The sequence below is a fragment of the Acomys minous genome (assembly GCF_964271855.1).
Source record: "Acomys minous genome assembly, chromosome: 2".
In the NCBI taxonomy this organism is placed as follows: domain Eukaryota; kingdom Metazoa; phylum Chordata; class Mammalia; order Rodentia; family Muridae; genus Acomys; species Acomys minous.
The window spans coordinates 15,840,198-15,866,818 of record NC_140484.1 but is presented as its reverse complement, the minus strand read 5'-3'; the positions used below and the strand labels follow the sequence as shown (position 1 = coordinate 15,866,818).

The 26,621-nt window shown below is 48.5% G+C and overlaps 2 protein-coding genes across 6 annotated transcripts in view; both read left to right on the top strand.

Annotated features, from left to right (window-relative positions):
* SLF2 (SMC5-SMC6 complex localization factor 2) overlaps positions 1–6,032 on the top strand; it is a 54,568-nt gene extending 48,536 nt beyond the window's left edge. For both annotated transcript variants that reach the window (XM_084772594.1, XM_084772593.1), the window contains 2 exons: positions 1,338–1,406; positions 2,806–6,032. In XM_084772594.1, coding sequence (XP_084628720.1) covers positions 1,338–1,406; positions 2,806–2,841 — 105 coding nt within the window. In that variant the 3' untranslated portion in view covers positions 2,842–6,032. The remainder of the gene's footprint in view (positions 1–1,337; positions 1,407–2,805) is intronic.
* Positions 6,033–10,578: 4,546 nt separating this feature from the next.
* Positions 10,579–26,502, top strand: SEMA4G (semaphorin 4G). 4 transcript variants are annotated; one of them, XR_014777437.1, is made up of 17 exons: positions 10,579–10,987; positions 12,718–12,923; positions 13,629–14,121; positions 14,211–14,359; positions 14,572–14,634; positions 17,244–17,342; positions 17,455–17,548; positions 17,685–17,798; positions 18,006–18,169; positions 18,243–18,412; positions 18,676–18,820; positions 18,912–19,134; positions 19,366–19,481; positions 19,583–19,743; positions 19,904–19,965; positions 22,496–23,555; positions 23,658–26,502. XR_014777437.1 is itself a non-coding variant. In XM_084773026.1 (15 exons), exons 2-15 carry the CDS (start codon positions 13,998–14,000, stop codon positions 23,323–23,325), a joined length of 2,514 nt encoding a protein of 837 aa, XP_084629152.1. In that variant the 5' UTR covers positions 10,579–10,987; positions 13,629–13,997; the 3' UTR covers positions 23,326–26,502. The 4 variants fall into 4 exon arrangements, 1 of the variants encoding a protein (XP_084629152.1); XR_014777438.1 differs by having other exon boundaries at positions 12,715–12,923; XR_014777436.1 differs by lacking the exon at positions 12,718–12,923.
* Positions 26,503–26,621: the final 119 nt, after the last annotated feature.

Genomic DNA, 26,621 nt, shown 5'->3' with positions numbered 1-26,621 from the left:
GATCCCTGTGAGTTTGAGGACAGCCTGGTCTACAAAGTGAGTCTAGGACAGCCAAGGCTACACAAAGAAACCCTGTCTTGAAAGGGAAAACAAAAACAAAAACAAAAAACCTTAGGCTTATTTATTTAATTTTATGTGTAGAGCATTTTCCTTGGATGTGTGGGTCTGCCCTGTATTTGTGCTTGGTACCCTCATAGGTCAAAAGAGGCCATTGGAGTCCCTGGATCTGGAGTTATAAATGGTTGTGAGCTACCATGTAGGTGGAATCTATGTCTTCTGCAAGAGCAGCAATTGGTCTTAGCTACTGAACTGTATCTCCAGCCCCACATTTTTTTTTTCATTGTCTTTGCATTGAACCTTTTAAAAGCAAGCTGTGGTAAAGCCAGAAACAGCCAGAGTCTTGGCCCTACATGGTACACCTTTCAGTTCCCCTAGCTGAGTGTTCGAAAGCCAGAGGGTAGAAGGTAGAAATTTCTTTGAAGGCAGAGTTGTAGTTGTTTGGACCATCTAGACATCTTCAATAGCAGAGACCAGGCGTGCTGGTGCATTTTCATAATCCCTGTACTAGGGCGGCAGAGCAGAAAAACTGCTTTCAACTTAATGTTAGCCTGGGCTACGTAGGGCAACCCTATCCCATAGAATACTAATTTTTAAAAAGGAAAGTAAGGACTAGAGAGATGTGTTTAGTGATTAAGAGAACTAACAGATCTTCCATAGGACCAGGATTAGATTTCTAAAAGATTAAGGATGGGTGTGGTGGCACACACCTTTAATCCCAGCACTCAGGAGGCAAAGGCAGGTGGATCTCTTTGAGTTTGAGGCCAGCCTGGTCTATATAGGGAGTTCCAGGATAGCCAGGATTATATTGAGATAATCTATCTCAAGAAAACAAACAAGAATATTAAGTCATAATCATTTTGGCATTTTCGATTACAAAAAAATGCATTCTCTGTGAGTTCCAGGACAGCCAAGACTACCCACAGAAAAGCCCTCTCTGGTGGGGGAGGAGAGAGAATTATGGCAATAAACGAAAGCATATTTGAAAGCCTCCCCCAAAGATGAGTAGCTTTTCATGACAGCAACCAAAATAGAATTGTTGGGTGCCGGCCTGAGAGGGCTATGAGATATGTGTAGCTTTCTGTATATATTTTTGTTGTTACTGTTTGTTTTGGTTTTTTGAAGCAGAATTTCATGCTGCAGCTCAGAGTGTCCTTGGGCTTTGAGCAGTCCTCCTCCATGCTGGGAGTGGCTAAGAGCTGCTTTCTGCCAAATGCTAAACTGACTTTAAATGAAGATGCTTTGATCTGACATATTTTTCTCTTTTTGTTACTTTTAAGGTGAAAGACTTGGTTGCCAGGATACATGGAAAATGGCAGGAAATAATCCAGAACTGTCGGCCTACTCAGGTGTCATTTTATTTAACAGTTTTATTTATTATGAAGACTCTTCCTTCTGGATGATTTGTGTTTGAATTTTAGGGTTTGTTGACTTTCTGAACATTTTGAAAGGTTTGCACCCATTTAAAAGTGTCATGTTGAATTAAATGGAGGTTATTTCACAAGTGCCTCTAACAGTTGTTAAGATAAAATGCATGTTGTATATTTCACCACTTAGTCTGTGGTAAATTTTAGTGTAGTCACAGAATTAAACAGATTATCACCACACTTAAATTTTGCCAGTCCCTCCCCGTACCCCCATCACCTTCAGGCCTCTCTTTGCTGTCCTTAAGCCGGAAGCAGATACTTACCTGCTTTCTGTGGAGATTTTCCTCTTCTAGATACTGTTTACACATGAACAAACTATATGGTCTTTCATGACCAGCTTCTTTTACCTGACAGTGATAAAGAAATCCATGTTATAATATGAATAACCTTTCTTTTGCTAAATGACATTTGACTATATGGACATTTAACATTTAGTTTATAACATTTAATTTAACATTTATCTACTTACAAAATGAGCATGAGTTGTTTCTACTTTCTGATGATTAAGAGTAATATTTCTAAGCCATGTGTGGGGGTACACACCCTTTAATCTCAGCACTCATGAGGCAGAGGCAGGAGGATCTCTATAAATTCAAGGCCAACCTGGTCTACAGAGTGAGTTCCAAGACAACCAAGGATATTACACAGAGAAACCCTGTCTCAAAAAAGAAACAAAATTTAAAAATAAAAAGAAACAAAATACAGTGAGGTCTCTAGTTCAGGCTGGCCTGGAACTCACTGCATTGCCAGGGATGACCTTGACCTTCTGACCTCACCTCTTCCCTCTCCTGCTGGGATACAGGTGTGCACCACCATACCCTGTTCACGCTGAGCTGAGGAACAAACCCAGGGTTCCATGCCTGTTGGAAGACTTCTACCAACTGAGCTAGATAATGTCCTCAAGCTCCCTTTGTACAGTGTGGGGGTTTTTGTTGTTGTTTATTAATATTTTATTTTGTGTTTTGGATATTGTGTGTTCATGTAGTCTATGTACCACTTGCATGCCCAGTAACCTTAGTGGCCAGGGCTTCAGCTCTCCTGGGACTGGAGTCACAAACAGCTCTTAGCTTCTGTGTGGTGCTGGGAACCAACTCCAGGTCCTCTGGAAGAGTAATTAGTGCTCCTAGCCACTGACTCATCTCTCCAGTTCCCTCAATAAAATTTTAAGGCTACTACTTCATAGCAAAAAAGAAAAAAGAAAACTATATGTTTCCAGATGTGTGGTTTTGATTTTGTTACATTTATTATCAAAGCCTACTGTCCAGTGTTAGGATTAATTTATGATCTGATTAAATTTTTCCTTTTTCTCTCCCTTCTCCAGGGGCAGCTTCATGACTTTTGGGTGCCTGATTCTTAACAGGAGTTATAGCAGCAAAATTTCAAAACAAGAAGGGCCTTTCCAGGAGGATTACTGTGAGATCCAACAGATGCTAAGGAGCACAGCTGTGTGCCACTCGTGTGTGTGTGTGAGGCTGGTGGTGAAGCCTTTGCTGTTTCTGAAGCAGATATGAAATGCCATCTGCAGTTGACTGTGGAGGGAAAGCCCTGGGGCTGCTAAAGGAGGGTAGGGGTAGAAGCAGCTGGGAGCTGTGGATCCAGCGTGTTCTCCCTAGTACCTCTTGCTGAGTTTTCAGTGGTTATCTTGTTAGGTGGTTTCAGAACACCTGGATCATCACAGAAAATAAGGAAGAAAAGTGTGGACCAGCTTGAAGAGTTGGACAGTGAAACAAAGGCTAAGGTCCAGCTGGTTTTCATTCCCCTCTTTGTTGTTTTAGGGTACAAAGGGAAGGCTTAGACTAGAGCTCTGTAATTAGATGTGTCGGTCTCTTCTGTAACCCCATAAACCATTGGCAGTTTCAGCCCATACATATCCTTTACTATTCAAGATTATAAATCTGAGGTTTTTAAATATATTTAAAATCAATTTAAGAAGCGGACATCAGATATGTTGTCAGATTGCCCTAAGAGGAAGAGATTAAGCTACAAAGTAGTGGCTATCTTTAAAATGCCAGAACATTTATAAGTGGTTTGTTTAGGATTTCTTTGTAAGTGCATATATTTTTAAAATACTGGTTTAATCATAAAATCTCAGCTAAGCTAGAATTCTGTCCATTGGTAACTATATTACAGAAGTCTCTGTATAAAGGCTTAAAAGTCTGAAGTTTCCAAAAACCTTGTTTCCACTAGTATATAATTTAGCAGAGGCCTTGATGGTGTTTATTTTGGGGACTCTGTGTGTGTGTGTGTGTGTGTGTGTGTGTGTGTGTGTGTGTGTGTATCTTAAAGTTGTTGCACTTGAAAACCACAGCTGCTCTAAATTCTTTTAAACACTGGAAAGCCATCCTTTAGTTTAGATGGTAGAGGGTTAGCAGAGGTGCACGTGCTAGATTGAGCCTGAGGTCCTTTGAAACCTTTGATAGTAACACTCTTGCTGACTGTTGTCTGTTTGGGGAAGGTTTGCTTCCTCAAACGGATGCCAACTGCTTATTCTTGGAATATTGGCTGGAGTGGCTTACTCTCTCCTGAGCATGCTAATGTCTGTGGGTCCAGGTTGGGGATGGTGGAAAAGGGAACTGGGCTCAATGTTTGTGGTCTGAGAGGAGAAAATAAGTTCTGAGAGCTAACTTTCTACCTCTAAATTGAGGCTTAGGAATAAAAACCATTTTATCTTAAATTTATCATTTAAAATAGCATTAGTAACTTTTAAGCTCATGTTAAGCATTGGGCAGTTAGAGATTTCATAGGGAGACTAAACAAATCAAATTTTCAAGAACTAAGGCTGATTGAGGCTCTAAGAGTCAGACCAACAAAAGTTTTATTCTGTGTTGCGTTTACTGGTAAGATTATTATCCTGATGCTACCTCTCAAGGGTGTTGTTACAAATGCCACTGTGGTTAAAGAGATAGACACGAAGAGTTGTATTTGACAGAAGCTGGAAACTCTGGCGTCTATCTGCCCAACAATGGGGGCTTTCACTCTGTAATTTAATACCTTGTAGATACATTATTTGTGTGTAATTTTATAAGTGTTCATATTTTTCTCATTTTGCATTGTGTAAAGTGTACAAAATCTCAAAGTATAAAAATCTGCTTATATTGCTTGTAATTACAGTGTGTAAATATTTTCTATTGTGTACATTGACGGGGACAAGTGGGTTATTCAGATTTTTAAGTGACCCTTTTATATTGCAGTTTCAGCCGATAACCACCCATCAAATTTAAAACCACTTTGATACATTCTTATTTAGCAATTCCAGTAAGAATAAAATCTCTATTTTCAATTGTCTTTTTCCATTAGAGAAAAATACTTTATCTGTCCCTTTAAAATAAATGGCCAGACATCAGTATAGGCCTTTGTATTTATGACTCTGGTAGCAGTCTACAGTCTCCAGGTCATAGTCCAGTCAGTATTTACATTTGGGTTTTCATAGAAATTTTGTGATTCTATTTTAGCACAAGTAGGTCATGGTTTTTTCTCCCAAATCAAGTATTTTCCATCTCCAGACTCCTGAGCCCCCATGCTTTGTCTCCCTCCACCTGTTGTTGCCCAGGAAATGGGACGGCACAGAGGGAGGGGGTGCTCATTGCACAGACTGTCGGGCCACATTTGGGACTTGGCAAACAAAGCTTGCACTGAGTGGTGGTGTGTTTGGCAATATTACTGTGCCAAAAATAATCCTTGTTTAATTTTCTGGATGTGTATGTCAAACTTACTACCCTTACTGCAAGCTGAAAATTAAAGTGCTTGTATTGATGCTTTTGTGTGTAACTGTTTGCCTTTCCTGACCTGCTTTTCTTGTCATCTGAAAACACAGATCTGTAATGACATGTTATGTGAAGAGCCTCTCTGTGCACAATCATCTGTGTAGCGCTAAAGTCGGTATTTGTGTGTGTTTTTTGTTTTTTGGGGTTTTTTGTTTTTGTTTTTTTGTGGGGTTTTTTGTTTTGTTTTCTTTTTGTCTTATCTCCTGATGGCAGCGGTGCCTTTGTCACCTTTCGGAAGGTTGGCATTTTGTTTTTGTTTTGAATGCAAGTAGTAGCTTGCTTTTGACAAAAAAAGAAAAAAGTACATATATATATTCCCAATAAAAGATAGGTAGATAAGATAGCGTGTTACCATTCAGGCTCTGGTAAAGCGTTTGCTTTTTGCTCCCCCCTCCGCCCCAAATCAAAATAGATACAGTTGGTGGGGACTGGCCAGTAATAGTATGTGGAGTCTTTAAACCAACAGTAATTTTTACATTTAAAAAGTGACTCATTGACAAGCAGCTAAGTTGGAGAACTGACTTGGCTTGTCTCTCAGGAGGCAAGGGTGAGTGGATCAGCAGAGTTCTATCTTGGTGGGTATGCCTACTCGAAGGTGCAGGCGCGCCTCATCATCTGTGCCTCAGTTTCCCTGGGGCATTCCTGTCAGCCAGTTAATCTACTAGCTCTTAGGCAGTAAATGCAATGTTTCTTTTTTTTTTTTCTTTTGATATTTTATACTATGTCTTGTTTAAAGTCCTAAATGTATGTGTATGTGTTATTAAAACTTTTTTCTCAGTTTAAACGTGTCTGGTAACATTGATTAAGCGAAGGTTAAGTATTTAAAATGCCCTGTTTTAAACTGATTTCTTCCTTGCTTTGGATTATCCAGGGTTTTGAGGGTTTGGTTGGTTTGTTTCAAGGCTAGCAAGGTCTACAGAATGAGTCCAGAGTAGCCAGGCCTACACAGAGAAACTCTTGTTTCAAATAGATAAGTAAGTAATTTTGGTTTAAAGAAAAAAAAAGACAATTTTGTTGGAGTCCAGCTGTTCATATGGCTATTCCTCCACCTGGGTTCAGTTCCCATCACCTGTATGGCTAACAACTCCAGTTCCAAAGGATCCTATGCCCTCTTCTAGTCTTTGTGGGCACCAGGTATGATGAACTTAGTGCATGCGTGTATGTGTGCAGGCAAAAACACCCACACATGTAAAATATTAACTAAGTTAATTTATAAAAGAAAATTGGCCAGTAGCAAGTACCTCTGGGTGTGCTTGCTTCTAAATCAAGCCTTATCTGGAAAGTACTATTGCTTCAGGTTCTGGGAACTTAGAGCTTTCATTCCTGTTCTTGCTGCCAGAAAGAAAGCTGTGGTTTCTTGTTAAATAAGTAAACCAAGCATGCTGGCCTACCTATCATGATAACTCATGCCTATGATTTCAGCACACGGGAGGCAGAGGCAGGAGGATCACAAATTTGAGGCCATCCTGCACTACAGTGTGAGAGCCAGTCTTCACCATCATACATGCTGATGGTGGTGCATGGTTTTCCAGCAGACATTCTGACACTCCCTTCTTGCTAGCCAGGGCTGGAGTCAGGAGAGGGAAACCAGAAGGTCCAGCTTTGGGTCTGACTCCCAAGACAAGTGACTAGGTTTCTGGAAAATTTTAACAGGTAAAACAGGCTTCTGGGACACAGTAAGACTAAGAGTACAGCATTGTTGCACAGGTGTTGGTCGCTACTGAGGAAGTACCTTGGCTGTATGTGGCCAAAAGATGACACATCCCATAAAGAAAGTGCTGGGCAGGGCTGGAGAAATGGCTGTTTTCCCAGCACCCATATGGCAGCTCACAAATGTCAGTAACTCCGGTTTCAGATCTGTGGCAATAAGTATGCATGTGGTGCACATATGTATGCATGATGGCAAAAACCCATACACATAAGTTAAAATTAAAAATCTTTGACAAGGGCTGGAGAGATGGCTCAGAGGTTAAGGGCACTGACTGCTCCTCCACAGGTCCTGAGTTCAATTCCCAGCAACCACATGGTGGCTGACAACCATCTATAATGTGATCTGGTGCCATCTTCTGGCTTGCAGGTGTACATGCAGGCAGAGCACAGTATACATAATAATAAATCTTTTTAAAATCTTTAACAAAAACAAAAAACAAAAAAACAACGCTGGTAGAGATGACAACACCACAGTGAGCAGGAGACAGGACATCTTGACTGGACCAGAGTTTTCATGCCTCAGGGGACCTCTGTCTGAGGAGCTTCAGTTCATAAGTTTCCTCTTCTAGGTCACTATCACAAGGAATTAACTTCTGTGTGCCAAGCCTAGAGCCACACCAGCCCTGAGGTAAGGATCAGGACACCAGTAATACTCTCTTAAAGCAGAGCTGGAAAAGACAGTCCAGCAAAAGTGGTTTGTAGCTGGCAGTGACTGCGGGGGTAGGTGACACCCTGCCCAACAAATGACCTGCCTTGTGTCCCAGGGAAGAAAGAAAGTCACTACTGTATTAGAACTATTTTTTCTTTTCTTTTGAGACAAGATCTTATAGCCCAGGTTGATCCTGAAATTGTTATATAGCAGAGGATGAGTTTGCACCGATCCTGCCTCCGCTGCTGCAATCAAAGATGTGTCCTACCAAGCATGTTTAAATTAGTGCTAATTTATTTGGTTTGGGTTCGAGTCTTTTCTCTTTCCCAGTAAAGAGTTTTCCTCTTACCAGTTTGATTTGCAGGCAGTAGATGTTTCTGTTGAGGGAGTTTCCTATAGAAAGGTGGGACGCTGAGATCCACGTGGGAACAGCAGAAAGGAATGGATTGTGTTTTGAATCTGCCTTACCAGAAGTACTGAAGTAAATGCCCATGACAATTTCATAAGTGCCATCCTAGCTCATGGCTTTGAAATAACACAATTTACTTTTAAAAAGGTGCAAGAACTGGGCAGTGTGGCAGCTCAGACCTCTACCCCCAGTACTTAGGAGGCAGAGGCAGGCAGAGTTCAAGGGCAGCCTGGTCTATAGATCAAGTTCCAGGACAGTCAAGGTTATTCACAGAAACCCTGTCACATAACAAGGAAAACAAAAAGCTGCAAGGTTCTGCATCACCCATCACAAGCACTCAGAGAAAGTCTCGCCTCAGAGAAACTCGGTGCTGTGTCTAGCATGCTGCTGTGAGCCTGGAAACCTGACTGGGGCAGAGACAGGATGAAGAAAGGACACCTTCTCTTAGAGGAAAGCTGGGATCAGATAAGCTGTCCTCACTCTGATGCAGCAGCACCTGAGGCACCCCAAGTCCTGGGTGAGTTTATTATGTACAGCACAGGAAGGAATAAGCTCATCTGGCTAGACAGACTCTCCTGGGGAGCAAACTCAGGTCACAGTCATCCAAGAGGAGGAAACTGCAGTTGCTGGCTCTTGCACACACCGGTTAATTGTTCTTAAACACTCATAGTTGCACACACTGTTGTACTTGTGCCAACATCTACACTGGATGAGCTGAAGGCTCAAGTCACCCAGAAGCCTCTGAGGTATTGGGGTCCTTGAGGTGGCCCATGTCATTCAGGCTTCATCGGCACTTCACAAATTCACTGAAGGCTTCCTCGGCTCCCTACAGCTCAGTGAACCATAGAGCCTGCCACACTGGCCTACTTGCTTCCTCCTGAGGACTGTGGAGTCAGCCCTGCAACCGTGTGAGCCAGACTTCTTAGCCTCGTGGCCCCTATAGTTTATTCACAATGCCAGGTACTAGGGCTGGCAGTCTTCTGTCCTCTTCCTTCCAATCTACTTTCCCACAGAGCCTCCAGATGTCCTTTAGCCATGCACTGAAACTGCCATCAGCTCTTCTGAAATCTTTCCAAGCTATTAGCTGACTTCTCCTCCTCTGTCTTCCAGGAAGAACCTTCCTGTCTTGCCACATCAAACTCACCAACCTTTTGTATACTTCTTCTCTTCCTGTCTGTTCTAGTCATTTTCCCCAGGCTTGCCTGGCTCGCCCTTCTTAGACTCCTCCAATCCTGTCCTCCATAAACTCAACAGATTTAAAGGCAAGTTGCAATCTGTTTAGAACCTGTTTTCCCAGCTATAAAATGAAACTACTAATTCCTCAGAATGGGATGGGGGCACAGAAAAATCAATCAGGGCAGTCTATAAAGCGAGTGCTTGGCTTGGCCACATGAGATGGCCCGGCAGATAAAAGGTGTCTGTCACTAAATCTGACAACCTCATGAGTTTGATACCGAGGCCCCACCCACATGCTGGAGACAACAGACTCCCTGCAATTTATCCTCTGGACTACCACTCATGATGACATACATCCATGCATGCATGCTCACACAAAACAAATACGTGTTTAAAGTGTGTGCACTTCTTATTGTAAGCATTTCTCCCACTCTCCCCTGCTGCACCCCACACACACTATCCTGTTTGCAGAGTGCCAGGAGACATTCTGACAGGGGGTGGAAGTGTGATCTGGGCCCTTCTGTCTAGCAGTCTGCAGCCACACACACAGCTCAAACTCAGATTGTATGGAATTGAGTGCCAAACTGTATGAGCTTTGGGGAATCCTGGAAGAGAAATGAAGTTTCTTCCCAGGCTCTCTCTCATCAGTTTAATATGCCACGAGAAGCCTACTGGAACTCCAAGGCACATGCAAGAATCTGTTAGGTAGACTCTTATTTTGGTCCTCTGCCCATTATTTATTAATAATTATTTATTTATTTTGGTGTGGGGGGGTTCATGGCCAGAAGTCATGTTTCACTGGGATTTAAGGCTGAGCTCTCTGTTAATTTTGTTTTTCTGTGGTGCCGGCAAATGGTACCAGGTTGCCCTTGAGCCACAACCCCAACCCTATGTTAACTCTAATAGCCTTTGGGAAGGGGGAGAGCCTGAGTTTTCAGGGAAGACCAAACTAAAGGGATTGGAAAAGGAGATTGACCCCAGCAAGCACAGACTATTTGGTTGCCTGGGAACACCGAAAGTTTGGAGATGAAAATGATGATGGAAAATGAGAAACGCAGTCCCTGGGCTGACTCTGGGTTTGGACTAAGATTTGTTGCCTGAAACCGCGCATACGGTCATGGCTTATTTATGCATAAAGAGCATTTTCTGTGACGTTGTCCCTCATCCCTCCATTCCTCTGTCTTACACACTCAGACTTCAAGCTGAACAGCCTGGCAGGCTGGGGGGAACCACACACCTTGAACTGGGAACCAAGAGCTACGCACAAGCCTTTACTGTAGTCCCCATCTGCACACCCTAGGCCAAAGGCAGGAGGGCATGGCAAACATGTTTTGCAAGATGTGAGGGGCAGGTTAGAGAGCAGAGTACAGGACTCCGGGGACCGGAGGTTCACGCTTCCCTGCAATAGGTAAATGGGAGGGGTCTTAGGACCAGAGTAGAGCCGCAGGACCAGCCTGTTTTAGGGCGCAAGCCGTGGCAAGGCCCCCCAGCAGGGGGCGGGCGGTACCCAGACCGACTGATCCTGGAAGAAAGGAGTCGCCGGGAGCCGTGGGGCTCGAGCATCTCCCACAAATTTTATCTATTGTGCGTGGTGGGGGGCGCGAAGGGGGGCGGGAGCCCGTCACAGTCACCGCCCCCCCCCGCCGCCTCCGGCCCGCCTCCGGCCCCCGCCCCACCCCCGGCTCCGCCTCCACCCCGCCTCGCTTCGGCCGCGGCCCCTTCCTCCCGCAGCTGGAGCTGTGGGGCCGCGGAGCCGCACGTCGCCGTCTCTATGGCCTCGGATCCCAGCGCAAAGGTGAGGGGGGCGGGGAGTGCGGGCCGTAGAGGGGCCGGGGGCCGCGGCCGAGCAAAGCCTTGTCCGTGTCCATTCCACCCTCCAAGCTAGGCCAGGCCTTTTTCTCCGCCTAGACCCCCGGTCCCGCATAAATGGTTCTAGAGGGGCGCGGGCCAGGCCTTGGGTCGCGCAGGGCGCAGACCGGCCTTCGCGAAGTCGGGGACCCCACAGGGGCAAGGACCCGCGTGGAGAACACTGTTCCCTTGGATCTGGGTCATGTCTCCTGGCGTCCGGCGGGATCGAAGGAGAGCTTGTCCTCGAGGCTGAGCAGTAGATACCGAGGTTAGATCTAATCAAGGGAGAGAACCGCGGACTGTCCAGGATGGTGGAGGGAGGGGGGAAGATGAGGATGAGGCGCCCTCAAACCTGGAGAGACCGCCATCCTACTGGGCAGAGGAAAATACTGCTAACCCCAGGCAGCTGGACATCAGGGATGAAGGTCGAGAGCCTATCGACCCTGTTGCGAGGGATCTTCCCCTCCCCAGTTTTCTCCACCCTAGGATCTAACCGAAGATGATCAGAGTTAGGCGGGCAGGCACTGGAAAGGAACCCAAACTTGGAATGAAGTGTGGGGTGTGAACTGGAGTCCTTGAACCCTCTTAGTACTGGGGGAGGGGTAGCATGCTCCACCCCCTGCCCGTTAACCAACCGGGCCCTCCCAACAGGTTAAGTCCCCCAGATCTAGGACTGCAGTCTGTGGGGAAAAACAAGGCTGTTAAGGTAGCATTCCACCTTCCCTCTGCTAAATTCGAGGGCCTCCTCCTCGCTTGGTTAGTTAGCCATTCTCCCTTGAAGGCACTCACCCCAGTGTAGAAGCATCACCTCACCCCACCCCACACACACAGGAGAGAGACAGAGAGAGAGACAGAGGGAGAGAGAGACACACACAGAGAGAGAGAGACAGAGACAGAGAGACAAAGAGAGAGAGGCACAGAAAGAGAGAGAGGGAGGGAGGGAGGACCAAGACTTTCAGGAAAGGGGACAGGATTCTGCTGTGCATCCCCCCACACTCCCAGCAGCCACTGGCAGGCACCATGCCTGCAGCAAAGCTGAACCCCTTTATGCATTTCATGAGTGCCTGGATGTGACTGTGTTGGAGGATTCTGAGTACGTTTGTGTGCACTATGCCTGGCCCACCATCAACACTTTTGTGTGACTGCCCCTGTGCAAGTGTGTGTGGACAAGACACTCCTGTGGAATAGGAAGCTTATATGCAGCCCTATGTGTTCACCTCTGACAATATGTGAACTGCTGGATGGATGACAGGTAAACACACCCTTATGGGTGTGTATTACATACAAGTGTGTGACTCCAACCCTTTGTGTGAGCATACTTATGCTAAGCTTCCGTGTGTGTGTGTGTGTGTGTGTGTGTGTGTGTACGTGCTTGTTCTTAACACATGTGTTCTTGACCCTGCTCGAACATGTGTACACACCTGTGTGCAAGTATGTCACAGTCTTCAGGACCCATGTGGCCCAAAGTAAATGCACACGTATGCCATGCATGCACTCCACAGAGAGGCTTCTCTGATCCAGGATGTGTACTTCGTCACTTTCCTTGGCACTGACTTCCCCTAGCCATAGGGCTCACCCTTCTGTGCTGAGCAAATAGGAGGCCCCAAGTGTAAACAGATGTGCCTTCGCAGTGACGGTGGATCTCAGGTGGCCTGAAACCTCTGTTTGACCTAGAAGGAAAAAAGTCCAATGACACCCTCTGATCCTGCCTATGGCTGTCTGAGGACTTTGGGTGGATCAAGGCATCCTCCACACCTTACCCAGCCCAGGAAATCTTCAGAAGTTCCCCCAGAGATAAGGGAGAGAGGCCTATCAACCACCTCCACCTCAGCTGTGGGACGAATCCTTAAGATGTGCCAGGAAAGGTCACCAGGAGATCCAAGGTCCATTATTCACTGTTTCCACATTGCCTAAGTCTCAACTGGTCTTTCACGCTGCAGTCTCCTGCACAGAACTCGCACCTGTGCAGCCCAGGAACCCAAATACCTGCACCTTGCCCCCCACTCTCTCATGCCTGTGCTGCCAGATGATAGGTCTAGCAGGTAGGGACTCGTAGATGCCCAGCCAGACGATGCAGTGTGGACTCGTATGGGCAAAGCAGAGATGTACACCCCCTTAGAGAAAAATGCCAGAGAGAAGTGTCTAATTAAGGAGAAATTCCAAAGGGAGCTCCAGGCCAAGGGAGAGAAAAACAAAGGGAAAACAGAACAAAATTAACAAAGGCCCATTAACTGACTCTGCCCAGGCCTTTCTGCAGAAGGCACCCCCGCAGGCAGCTCTGCTGGAGGAACAAGCCCCTCTGAGAACCGTAGCTCTACTAACATGGGCCCCCAGAGCAGCCTCCTGGTTGGGAGAGGGCTGTTACCATGGTATGGGGTAAAGCTACTCTAGGGTCTTCTAAAGACAGTGAGTTTGCCACAGCCCCCTGCAGCAGAGCAGAGGTGGACAGGGTGACTGTGCATGTTGGGCCTCTGCCTTTAGGTGGCCCCTGAAGTCTGGGCAATGCCGTCCATCTTCCACCCACACACAAATCAAAGGCTTTCCATTTTGAAGGGATTTTGATTTTTTTTGTTTTGTTTCTCCTTCAGAGAACAGACAGAGAACTGAAACTTGCCCCATGGTTGTGGGCAAGGTGATCGCTTCAGTAGCCTGCGATCATGCTGGGACACCCACTCACCATGGAATCTGCATTTGATACAGAAAGGCACGTGACCCATCCCTCCCTCTGACCTCTTAGCTGTGATTCCATGGCCACACAATCCTGTGGCTCCATGTCCCCCCCATTTCAGGATCCTCCATGGCCCCATGACTACTTGATCCCATGGCCTCATGACCCCTGACCTTCCATGTGATCATAACCTGGACTTTGAGCCCAGTGATTGCTCGTCCCCTCCCCTCCTGTGACTCTGGCCCAGTCTGCCCTCGGGGTTCTGTTGGTCTGAACTCCCCCCAAAAAGATGTGGGGGAGGCTCTGGCCTCTCCTCTTCAGCCTCCTCGAAGTAACAGCAGTCCCTGGACCCTCACTGCGGAGACCATCGCGAGAGCTAGATGCTACCCCACGGATGACCATCTCCTATGAAGGTTAGACCCTCAACCTTGAAAGACTATGGCTGCCAGAGCTGGGCACAGGAAGTAGCCCACAGGAGGCTCACTGCCTCTCTTGTTCCCAGAGCTCTCCCAGATTCGGCACTTCAAAGGCAGAGCCCAGAATTATTCAACACTGCTGCTGGAGGAGGCTTCAGAGAGGCTGCTGGTGGGGGCTCGAGGTGCCCTTTACTCTCTCAGCGCCCGGGACATAGGAGATGGGGCTCACAAAGAGGTCAGTACCTTGACCAACCATAGGGTTACCAGGAGACAGCCCCCTTCCCAGCCTCCTGGCCTCGGGACCGCACTGGCCTTTCTAGCCCAGGGTTCCCTCTGAGTTCCCCTCACTTCAGGCTCACCAGTGCTCTGGAGCTCCACTGCTTGCTTCTCTGGGTAGTAGATGTTGAGGTCAATATTGCAGCCTCTTCCCTTTACTCTCACTACTAGATCCACTGGGAGGCCTCCCCAGAGATGCAAAACAAGTGTCATCAGAAAGGGAAAAACAACCAGGTATGTGATCTGCCTTGTCCTTAGCTCTCCTTTCTTCCTCCTCAACCAAGGGTACCAGGATTGGAGGGACACAGATGCAGTGGCACAGATGTGCACCCAGCTGTACAGCCACAATGAGTGTTAAGCGTGGCACGCCTTAAGGTGACCCTTCTGCCCCAACCCTACGGCGTGGTCTATAGCTTGGCCCGTCATAATATCTTAATCCCCGCCCTGGGGGAATCACAAATTATAATCAAAACAATAAGTAACTGCTAATAAGTGACAACTAGATCTGGTTCTAAAATAATCCCGTGAAGCATTGTTATCTACATTTCGCATTAGGAAAAAAGAGAGTCCACTGAAACACTAGTTTGGGTATCTGGTGTTCATGGAGGGACATTAGTTAAGTGTTAGTCTTTTCTAGCTAAAAACTGGGGTGTCTATGGGGAAGGGCATCAGGTCTGGCTATGTAACAACTATTCAGAGAGATTTTTAGTATTTTGTATTTATTTATTTATTTTGGAGTTTTCTGAGACAGGGTCTCATATATACCCTTGGCTAGCCTGGAACTCACTATGTAGACCAGGCTAGCTTGGAACTAATAGAGATTTATTTGCCTGCCTCTGCCTCCCAAGTGCCGGGATTACAGGTGTGCACTACCACTCCTGGCTGGAGAGTTATTTAATAATACAAATTCTGTGCCGGGCATGGCGGCACATGCCTTTAATCCAGCACTCGGGAGGCAGAGGCAGGCAGATCACTGTGAGTTCGAGGCCAGCTTTGTCTACAAAGCAAGTCTAGGACAGCCAAGGCTAACACAGAGAAACCTTGTCTCAAAAAACCAAAAATCAGAAACCCAAAAATCTCATAAATGCTCAGTCAGCCAGGCAGTGGTGGCACACACCTTTAATCTCAGGACTAGGGAGGCAGAAGCAGTCAGATCTCTGTGAATTTGAGGCCAGCTGGTCTAAGCTACACTGAGAAACCCTAACTCAAATAATAAAAATAAATAAATAAATAAAATAAATGCCCAGTAGAGGGTTTGGACTTCATTGTGAAAACAACAGCCATACTGTTCGAGGAGGCCCTCATATGTGAATCACAGAATCCAGATCAGTAGGTCTGGGAGGCACCCAAGATGCTGCTGCTCTAGGAAGCCACGAAGCTGCTAGCTCTGGTTCCCAAGCATCAGCAGACACTTCCGAAAGCCATGTCCTGAAGGGCATTCGCTTTCAAAAGAGGAGTTAAAGTGCTACATTTAGAAGGGGTGACATTCCCGTCCCACGGTGCACAGCGGCGTCTTAAGGCTCTGAGACAAGTCGCCCGGTAAAGGTGGATGTGACTGCTTTCCTAGCTCATTGACCACACAGCCCTCCCCAAACTGCCTTTTGTCTGTCTTAGGGGGGCTACTCTAGGAATGCTTGCCTCCCCTCCAGTGTCAGGTGGATTAAAATAGACTGAGTCTAGGGGCACGAAGAAGAGCCGAAACTTTGCGGCATCCTAGGAGTTAGGAAGAAAGCCTGAGCAGGCTGATCCAAGGAACAGACACTATGATGCCTCAGCAGGTGGCAGAGTAAGTGAGGATAAGGAGTCTTCCTGTCTGAGTAACAGACAGGACGGTGATCAAAGAGAATTGGACAACAGCCTAGGGCAGCTGAGGGACAGAGGAAGCCAGTGTGGCTGAAGTAGATGGAGTGAACAGACGGGCAAGACCAGCGGCCTGTGAGACTGTGTTCAGAGCAGAGACGTGCCATGGTCTCTTGTACATCTGTGGGGCTTTGGGAAGTGGGTTGGATGGGAGCAAGAGGGTGTTGACAGATGCGCTGTCTCTGGAACCAAACTTTGGACATGGTGTCTCTGGTCCCCTTCTCAGACCACCTGGGAGACAGGAACACATGAGAGGCTGTTGACAACAGATCCCCTTGTGCTATTTGGACTATCTTGTGCACTCTTGGAGTATCTCTCTCTCTCACTGAGTAAACAGTTGTTATAAAGAGTAGCAGAGCAGGTCAGGAGGGGGTCAGGTGGCCACTTGAGTGAAGGAAGAGGCAATGGTTATCTGTGCTGGATGAGACTAGTTGAAGTGGGCCAAGTTCAAGAACCACTTGGCACAGTGACTCGTAGAGAGGGACTGAATGTGGGGGCAAAGAGAGTGAGGAGCAGCAAAGATGCTTGGACCAGAGCTAGGCGGATGCAGGTCGAGGTGGGAAAGACTGGAGAAACAGGTTTAAGAAGGCTGATTTGGGTCAGGGAAAAAATGGGAGCTTGCTTGAGGACAATGTGAGATTGACACTGCATGGGAGGCAACAGAAAGAGAGAGATTTAGGATTTGTGGGAGCCCCAGGATTAGAGGGGAGCATTGCTCACAAGTTACTTTTGAGTTCCTATCGAGGCCCTGTTCTCCTGAAATGTTTCTTCATCTTTGAGCTCCGATGGCTCCTGAAGGGTAAGTAGCGGGGACTGCAGGAGACGCCGACACAGGAGAAGCGCAAGAGTGGCGTCAGGTCATCAGTAGCATCTTGCAAAGTATGTCCTATAGGTGGGAGTAAGAATCAGACTACAGAGCCAGGCTAAGAGAGGTGGCTCATGTCCAGGCAGAGCCTTATATCACTGTCCCCCTTTGTCCGTAGACGGAGTGTTTCAACCATGTGCGATTCCTACAGCGACTCAATGCCACCCACTTCTATGCATGTGGGACTCACGCCTTCCAGCCCCTCTGTGCAGCCATTGTGAGTATCCCCGCCCCTAGCCCTGACTGCTGACCCCAGACTGGCCTAACCTTGGGCTGCAGCCCCTGCCTGTCCTCAGGACCATTGACTGATTGGGACCCTCCTTCTCCAGGATGCTGAGGCCTTCATCTTGCCCACTAGTTTCGAGGAGGGAAAGGAGAAATGTCCTTATGACCCAGCCCGTGGCTTCACAGGCCTTATCATTGGTGAGCAGAGATGGTCCTGCTACTGCAGAATGCTATGCTCTGAATGTGGACCCTGTTGCTAGGACTTGCCATTTATGCACGTCATGTTTCCTATTGCACATGACATGTGTCTCATGCCTGGATGTCCACACCCCAGATGGAGGCCTCTATACAGCTACTCGGTATGAATTCCGGAGCATTCCTGACATCCGCCGGAGCCGCCACCCACACTCTCTGAGAACTGAAGAGGCACCCATGCACTGGCTCAATGGTTAGGAGGATGAGGGGCGGGGTGGTGGGATGTAGGTCTACTTCTTATTGTTTATGCCTTTGGGCAGCAGATCACCTCATTCCCAAGTTTCCAGGCAAGCCTGGACATTCCACACCTGTGTGTTATGGAAGGCGGCTGTGGGAGGGGCCGTGGCTGTGTTAGAGGGCTCAGCCTGCTTCATAAGCCACTCAAATACTCAACCCACAGATGCTGAGTTTGTGTTCTCTGTGCTGGTGCGGGAGAGCAAGGCCAGTGCAGTGGGTGACGATGACAAGATTTACTACTTCTTCATGGAGCGTGAGGAAGGTTCCAGCAGCTTCACTCAGAGTCGCAGCAGCCACCGTGTGGCTAGAGTAGCCCGTGTGTGCAAGGTATATATGATGACGTCAGGGTATCGGGAGAGGCTAGACCTCTGATCCTGATCCTGTGTCCCTACCTCCCCAGGGAGATCTGGGAGGGAAAAAGATCCTCCAGAAGAAGTGGACATCCTTCCTGAAGGCACGTCTCATGTGCCACATTCCACAGTATGAGACACTACGCGGGGTCTGCAGCCTGGATGCTGATACATCAGCCCACACACACTTCTATGCAGTGTTTACACTGACAACACAGTGGTAAGCTCAGAAGTGGTGGGAAAGGAAAGGAAAGGAACTGAGGACTTTAAGGGCCGAGGTCAGCGATGAGCTGGGAAGAGGGCTCACTGCAGGGTGAGGTCAGGCATGCCGAGCTATCCTAGGGTCAGTGGGCATTGTGTTCCACTGATGCACAAGACTGGCCCATAGGCCTACAGTGGAATGGACCATGGTAACAGTGGCACAAGATGGAACATGGGGTAGGGGCAGGCTCCACTCAATCCTCTACTATGTCTCATTCCTAGGAAGACCCTGGAGGCTTCAGCCATATGCCGCTATGACCTGGCTGAGATGCAGGCTGTCTTCACAGGCCCCTTCATGGAGTACCAGGATGGTGTCCGGCGCTGGGGCCGCTATGAGGGTGGGGTGCCTGAACCCCGGCCTGGCTCGGTGAGCACCCAGACCATATCAAGTAGACAAAGCCCTGGGAGGGGAGGCAGGTGTTGGAGTCCTGAGGCTCACCTCCCACCCCCCAACCCAGTGCATCACAGATTCATTGCGCAGCCGAGGCTACAACTCATCCCAAGACTTGCCATCCCTGGTTCTGGACTTTGTGAAGTTGCACCCACTGATGGCTCGGCCCGTGGTGCCCACACGTGGGCGGCCCCTGCTGCTGAAGCGCAACGTGCGCTACACACGCCTCATGGGGACACATGTCAGCACACCGGCTGGACCCACCTATGACCTGCTCTTTCTGGGCACAGGTGCTTCTGACCCAAATCCCTGATCCCTAATGGCCTTGCTTACTGATGCTTCTGAACACAGTAGTTCCTGACACATTGGTCTGCAGTGCCCCATGTCCTGAGGGACCACTGCTGGTGGCCAATTCCTTGTCTCTAATGTTATGATTCCTGAGCTGTTCCCATTAGGCCTCCTGTGGGGTACTGAGAGACTATCACGCTGTTGGGTTCTGACTTCTGTCCTCTCTACATCAGCGGATGGCTGGATCCATAAGGCCGTAGTCCTGGGCTCTGGGATGCACATCATTGAAGAGACACAAGTGTTCAGGGAGCCCCAGTCTGTGGACAATCTAGTTATCTCTCCGATGCAGGTAGACCTGACTTCTGGTCTCAATATGCTAACAGAGAAGGGGACTGGGGAGGCTGGGCAGAGATTGGGTGGCTGCTGACCAACTGTCCTTTCTGGTTCCAGCACAGCCTCTATGTGGGGGCTGCTAGTGGAGTCATCCAGTTTCCTCTGTCCAGCTGCTCACGCTACCGTTCCTGCTATGACTGCATCCTGGCACGGGACCCCTACTGTGGCTGGGACTCTAGCACTCATGCCTGTGTGGTGGCCACCACCATAGCCAACAGGTTCCAGGGTAGAGGTTGGGAGTAGGGGTACACGTGCATTAAGTAGAGAATCCCAGCCCATAAGGATAAGCCCACCAGCCCGTAAGGGATGTGCGCTGTAATTGCTTACCCTGCTGTCTGTTTCCCTTTGTTCATGAATCTTGATTTTTTTTGTCCCCAGGACGGCATTTATACAAGATGTAGAGAGAGGAAATCGAGGCTGTGAGGGCAGCAGGGATACAGGTAAGTGGGACTCATGTACTTGTGTGGACGTTTCTGAGTTTCTGTGCTTGTGTAGTTTAGGTGAGGTTGACTCAGCACAAGGTAAGTGCTCAACCGATACTTATTTCCCAAGTAAAGTGTAAATGAGGAACTAGGCTCAAGACTTGGAGACAAGCCAGGCTGGTGGCACAAGCCTTTAATCCTAGCACTTGGGAGGCAGAGGCAGGCGGATTGCAGGGAGTTCGAGGCCAGCCTGGTCTACATAGCGAGCCCAGGACAGCCAAGGCTACACAGTGAAACTCTGTCTCGGGGGGTCGGGGTGGTGGTGGTGGTGGTGGTGGTAGTGTAGACTTGGAGATAGGTGTACCTCATTGGTAGAGAGCTTTTCTTGCCTGACACATATAAAGGTCCTGGGCTTGTTCTCTACACACACACACACACACACACACAGAGAGAGAGAGAGAGAGAGAGAGAGAGAGAGAGAGAGAGAGAGAGAGAGAGAGAGACAGAGAGACAGAGACAGAGACAGAGACAGAGACAGAGAGACAGAGACCGAGACAGAGAGAAGATTATTAATTATTATATGGCCACATTTAAAGTATACTAAGTGGTGGTGGGATGTAAACACAAATAACTATAATTATTGATAATTGCAACTACAACAAGATGCAGAAGAAGGGTAATGTGGTTTTCTCTGAGCTGCTCTCTGAAGGAAGAACAAAAGTCAGCAATCAAAGCTAGCGTGGACTGAGAACTTGCGTGCCAAACACTGATCTGAACACTCCCATGTGTCCATCCTCACAACACTCTACGTGAGAAGCACCATTATGGTTCCCATGAGGGACAACCCCTCCGAGGCCCGGGGAATATAAGGAAACTGTTCACGGTACCTCAGCTACCAAGCAGCAGGGTCAGAACCAACCCTGGCCTAACACAGTTGGATTCAAGTTTGCGCTTTTTGCCAAGCCAACCAGGCAGGTGGGGCCATGAGCAGGACAGTGACACTCAAGCAGGGGTCAGCAGGAAGAGAGACCAGGGGGAAAGACTAGAGGTGAGGAGGGACCACGCTGACAGTTTTGGTCCTTATATGAAAAGCAACAGGAAACCTCTGAAGAGTTTTACACCAGGGAGCAGTATGATCAGAATTATCAGAATTTGTATTAAAATTTTGTTTTGTTTTGTTTTGTTTTTTTGAGACAGGGTTTCTCTAGTGTTGCTTTGGCTGTCCTGGAACTCACTTTGTAGACCAGGCTGGCCCCGACCTCACAGAAATCTGGGTGCCTCTGCCTCCCAAGTGCTGGGATTAAAGGCATGTGCCACTGCACCCAGCTTGATTTTTTAAGAAATATTTTATGAGTACATTTTGCCTGCATGTTTGTATGTAAATAATGTGCATGCCTGGTGCCCATGGAGGGAAGGAGAGTGTTGCATGCCTTGCCACTGGAATTATGGGTGCTTGTGAACCACCACGGGGGTACTGGGAGCCAAACTCAGGTCTTCTGCAAGGGCAACAACTGCGCTTAACCACTGAGCCATCTTTCCAGCTCCTGTATTCAAATTTTTTAAAATTATTTTATTTTTTTACATTTGGTTTTGCCTCCATATTTGTCTATACAAGGGTGGACATTACAGGAACTGGAGTTACAGTTATAGACAATTACAGACAGTTGTGAATTGCCATGTGGGTGCTGGGGTTTGAACCCAGGTCCTTTGGAAGAGCAGACAGTGCTCTTAACCACTGTGCCACCTCTTCAGCCCTGTATTCAAGTTTTTAAAACTATATTTTTCTTGCAAGCATGTGTGTGTGTGTGTGTGTGTGTGTGTGTGTGTGTGAGAGAGAGAGAGAGAGAGAGAGAGAGAGAGAGAGAGAGAGAGAGAGGAGAGATACGGATGTATTCATGTAAAACACCTACATGTGGGTCCCAGGGACTAAACAGAGGGTGTCAAGCTTGGCAGCCAGCACCTATACTCACTGACCTATCTCCTCAGTCTAGATTTGTGTTTTCATGGGATCATCTAGAGTTGCAAGAAGGGATTGAACAAGGCCCTAGAGGCAGGCAGCATGGAAGGAGAGAGGCGAACAGGTCTGAGAGTCTCATGAGGGTAGACATAAAGATGAGGAAAAGGCGAGGGAGCCTCTCAGGTCCCTGATGCAAACTGCTAAGCAGCTGGTGGTGGCAAGTCCAAGAAAGGGCCCGGTATGGCTATGGATGCGGCTTTGGCCTTAGCAAGACGCTCAGCACCTGATAAACATTCAAGTCCGGTATTCAGGAAAGGAAGCTGTGCGGAAGGTAAGATTAGGGGTCTTGTTAAGTGGTGGGAACTGCAAAGCGCAGAGCAGAGGAGCTATGAGAGAAGGAGAAAAGGCAAGACACTATCTACTTCCTGAAAGGCCAGTGTGCACCCTGGGAAGCATGCTCTCATAGGCTTGCTTAGCTGCCACCGATCTAGACTTTGTGCTTCGAGACAGCCAAGAATTTAGCTGTCTACTGTGTATCTTGCCATTTCCAATGCTGTCTGTGATGGGCAGATACTGATCTTTCCTCCCCAGGACCACCACCGCCACTGAAGACCCGCTCTGTGCTCCGGGGTGATGATGTCCTCCTGCCTTGTGACCAGCCGTCTAACCTGGCCCGGGCTTTGTGGCTACTCAATGGGAGCAAGAGCCTGAGTGATGGCCAGGATGGCTATCGCGTGGGAGTGGACGGGCTGCTGGTAACAGACACACAACTGGAGCACAGTGGCAACTATGGCTGCTATGCTGAAGAGAATGGCCTCCGAATGCTGCTGGCTTCCTACAGCCTCACGGTCCGGCCAGCCACCCCTGCCCCAGCTGCACACGCCCCTGCCACACCCGGGGCACAGCTGGCACAAGACATGAGGCTATTCTATGTGGTAGCCATTGCTATACTGGGTGGCCTCTGCCTCGTTCTGGCATCTTCCCTCCTCTATGTGGCTTGTCTGCGGGGAGGCAGAGGAGGTCGCAGACGGAAATACTCATTGGGTCGGGCTGGTCGGGCAGGGGGCTCAGCTGTGCAGCTGCAGACAGTCTCAGGCCAGTGCCCTGGAGAGGAAGACGAAGGTGATGACGGGGAGGGAGCTGGAGGTCTGGAGAGTGGCTGCCTCCAGATCATTCCTGGGGAAGGAGCCCCAGCTCCACCACCCCCACCACCCCCACCCCCACCGGCTGAGCTGACCAATGGGCTGGTGGCACTGCCCAGCCGGCTGCGAAGGATGAATGGCAACAGTTATGTGCTTCTAAGGCAAAGCAACAATGGCGTGCCAGCAGGACCCTGCTCCTTTGCAGAGGAGCTCAGCCGCATCCTGGAGAAGAGGAAGCACACCCAGCTTGTGGAGCAGCTAGATGAGAGCTCTGTCTGAGCCTAGCCTCCCAAATGAAAGCTCTTCAGAGCCAGCAGCCTGTCTGCCCTGGGCCGGGCCGGCACCTCCCCAACACAGCCTCCCTCCTTCATGCTCCCAACTCCATTCCCTTCTTCCAACTTTTTGATGTCTCTGTAGGGCTGGCCAGAGTCATGGTTAGCCAAAGCCCCCTCTTCAGTCTCCAAGACACGTGTGAGCAGCCCAGGCCCACCGGTGCTCCTCAAAGGTAGGTGCTCCCTCCAGACCAAGTACTCAAGTCCAGACCCAGTTTTTATCCGTAGGGAGGAGAGGACTGTCTTCTTATGCCCAGCCTTCCTCTTCTCCCCAGGTAGGGCTCTGCAGGTCCAGATGGCCTCGATGTCACCACCCTCTGCACAGCTGTGCACTGGGTAGTCCTGAATTCAGACAAGACCTCTCTCTCCAGCCACCTGAGTCCTGCTCACATTCACATGCGCACATGAAGAATGTCTCTCAGCTGGGCTGCAGTGTCCCGCCTCCTCCCGTGCATCCTTAGCTCATTCCTCCTAGATGGGGCACCCTCCCAATGTGTCAGTTTCCCATCTAGTCCTCTTCCCAGTCTCAGCCCATGTGGTAATCCTTTGGCAGGAGACTGGGAACAGGCCAGCCTGGGAGGTAAGCATCACGCCCTCTTCTCTTCCTGGGTAGTCCTTGTGAGTCAGCTTCCCCGCTCCTCTCATTCACATGCAAGGGTGCCAGAGCTCCAGGCATGTCCTATCCCCCTGCCTATGTGGTAACACACCCACATCATGTGCTCACATTTCCACCCACATACACATTCTGCCTCCCCTTGCTGCCTCAGTCAGACCTGTGTCTACTAGGTTTGGTCCATGGATATTTCAAAGGGAGCTTTCCTTTCCCATCTAGCTGTCCTCACAGAACTAGGACAAGTGACCAACACTACACTCAATGAGCCAGCCTCCCTCTTAGGGACCAAGCAGTTGCTTCTCCTAGGCCAGAGCAGGGGGAAGTGACCTGATATCTCACCTGGCACATGAAGCCCGTTCCTGGAACTATGCAAAGGGCAGAGGCTGGGAGTTTAGATGCTTGGCTCCCATTCCTGTCCTACCTCACCAGGGCACTTTCAAGGTCCAAGGGCCTCGGACGTCTCCAGGCCCACATGGGACAATCAACCCTGACTGAGCTCTCCCATTCCCTTTGGGTGAGGATGACTGTTATTTTTGTAGCTGAGAACGTGGAACCCCACGAGTTTTTACTGCCCTTCACCCATACCTCTCCCACCTGCACCCCACAATGAATGTATTTATTGTGAGAATGGCTGTTCTTCTTCAGGAATGCCCCCCACTCATCACCCAGGTGGGTGGACCAGGCATGGGATGGGATGGGGAGCCTGGGCTCTGCTGCTCCTGAGGTTGGCTAATAAATGCCCTCTTCCCCCACAGCTTTATGTGTCTGCTTGGTCTAGACTGGTTTACCAGGGACAGGTTCTGGCCCATGGAGAAGGTGCTCCAGACATTTCTTCATCTAGGGTTGGCGTTGCATAAGGAATATTTACACAAGGAATGTGATCCTCCGCACCTGCCCTTGCTGAGCTGGGCAGGCACAGGGGCTACTGGCTAAGGCTCGTATTTCTCACTGATGATGATGAGGGTGACAAAATCATAGCAGCTCAACGAACAAGGATCCCCAGCTTTTTATTCCTGGTTCTTTCTTTGGCTTTATCTTTATCACTCAGGCTGGTCACAAACACCTGGATTCAAGTGATCCTCCTTACCTGAGTGTCCTGGATATGTGAAACTATTGACACACACTAGCACACCCAGCCCCTTGCCTTAAAAAAAAAAAAAAGGCTGGGCATGATAGTACATGCCTTTAATCCCAACACTCAGGAGACAGAGCAGGTGGATCTCTGTGAGTTCAAGACCAGCCTGGTCTACAAAGTGGGTCCAGGACAGCCAAGGCTGTTACAAAGAGAAACCCTGTCCCAAAAAACCAATACCCACCCCACCGCAAAAATAAAGTGTTGTGTGTACACTTATATTTGCACGTGCCACAGTGTGCATGTAGAGGTCAGAGGACAACTCAGGAGAATGTTTGCTGCTCCATTTTGTTTTTGTAGACTGGACTCACTTAGTATACAAGGCTGGTTCTGCCTCCCAAGTGCTGGGATCAAAGGCGTGAACCACCACCGCCCAGCTTGTTTGCTGCTTCTTTCACTGAGTCCTGGGGATGACACTCAGGTTGTAAGGCTTGGCAGTGACTTCCTTTACCTATGGAGCCATCTCCTCAGCCCCGCCTTTCTCTTTTTTCTTTTCTTTTTTAAAGCCATGGTCTCACTATGTAGCCCTGGCTGTCCTGGATCCCTCTACATAGACTAGGCTGGCCTTTAACTCATCTATCTGGCTGCCTCTTTAACACCAAGACCTTTCCCCTCCCTTACCCCCTCCTTGTTGTCTCATGCCCTCAGAGCCCAGGAGAGCCAGGTCCCCTGGAACGGCTACAGATGGTTGTTGTTGCCATGTGGGTGCTGGGAATTGAACCTGAGTCCTCTGGAAGAGCAGCCAATGCTCTTAACCCCTGAGCCATCTCTCTAGCTCCTGCCTTGTTTAAACTGGAAAATACTTCTTGCCAGTCCTTGTGCTCTTCCCTAAGATGCCTTTCAGCATTTTCTCACTCCTTGATCCAGGAAAGACATGGGCTCATTTCTGTGCAAACAATTTTGGGGTAGGAGTGCAGTCAGGACTAAATAAAACATGATCTGGGACCTGCTCTGAGATTTTGAGTCACATTGCCTTTGACACTAATCACTAAAAGGTCTTATGCTCTGCTTCTGGTTTTAAAATAAAAAGTATGACTTATGCTTAAAATATGGACACATTTTGAGCCAGGCATAGTGGTGCACACCTTTAGTCCTAGCACTTCAGAGGCAGAGGCAGATAGGTCTCTGTGAGTTTGAGGCCAACCTGGTCTACACAGAGTTCTAGGACAGCCAGGGTTACATAGTAAGACCCTATTTTGAAAAAAAGTACATTTAAAAAGAAGATTTATTTAAGGCTGGGCACTGTGGCGCACCCCTTTAATCCCAACACTTAGGAGGCAGAGGCAGGTGAATCACTGTGAGTCCGAGGCCAGCCTGGTCTACAAAGTGAGTCCAGGACAAGATAGCCAAGGCTACAGAGAGAAACCCTATCTCAAAAATAAATAAATAAAAAATATATATATATATGTGTGTGTGTGTATGTGTGTATATTGTATACAATGTTCAACATGCACACCAGAAGAGGGCAGCAGATCTCATTATAGATGGTTGTCAGCTA

Excerpts from the sequence above, each read along its gene's own strand:
- SEMA4G (XM_084773026.1), top strand. The coding sequence starts at position 13,998 with ATGTGGGGGAGGCTCTGGCCTCTCCTCTTCAGCCTCCTCGAAGTAACA. Across the intron at positions 18,821-18,911 it reads CTGAACCCCGGCCTGGCTCG|TGCATCACAGATTCATTGCG; the intron begins GTGAGCACCCAG and ends CCCCCAACCCAG. Across the intron at positions 19,966-22,495 it reads TGAGGGCAGCAGGGATACAG|GACCACCACCGCCACTGAAG; the intron begins GTAAGTGGGACT and ends TTTCCTCCCCAG.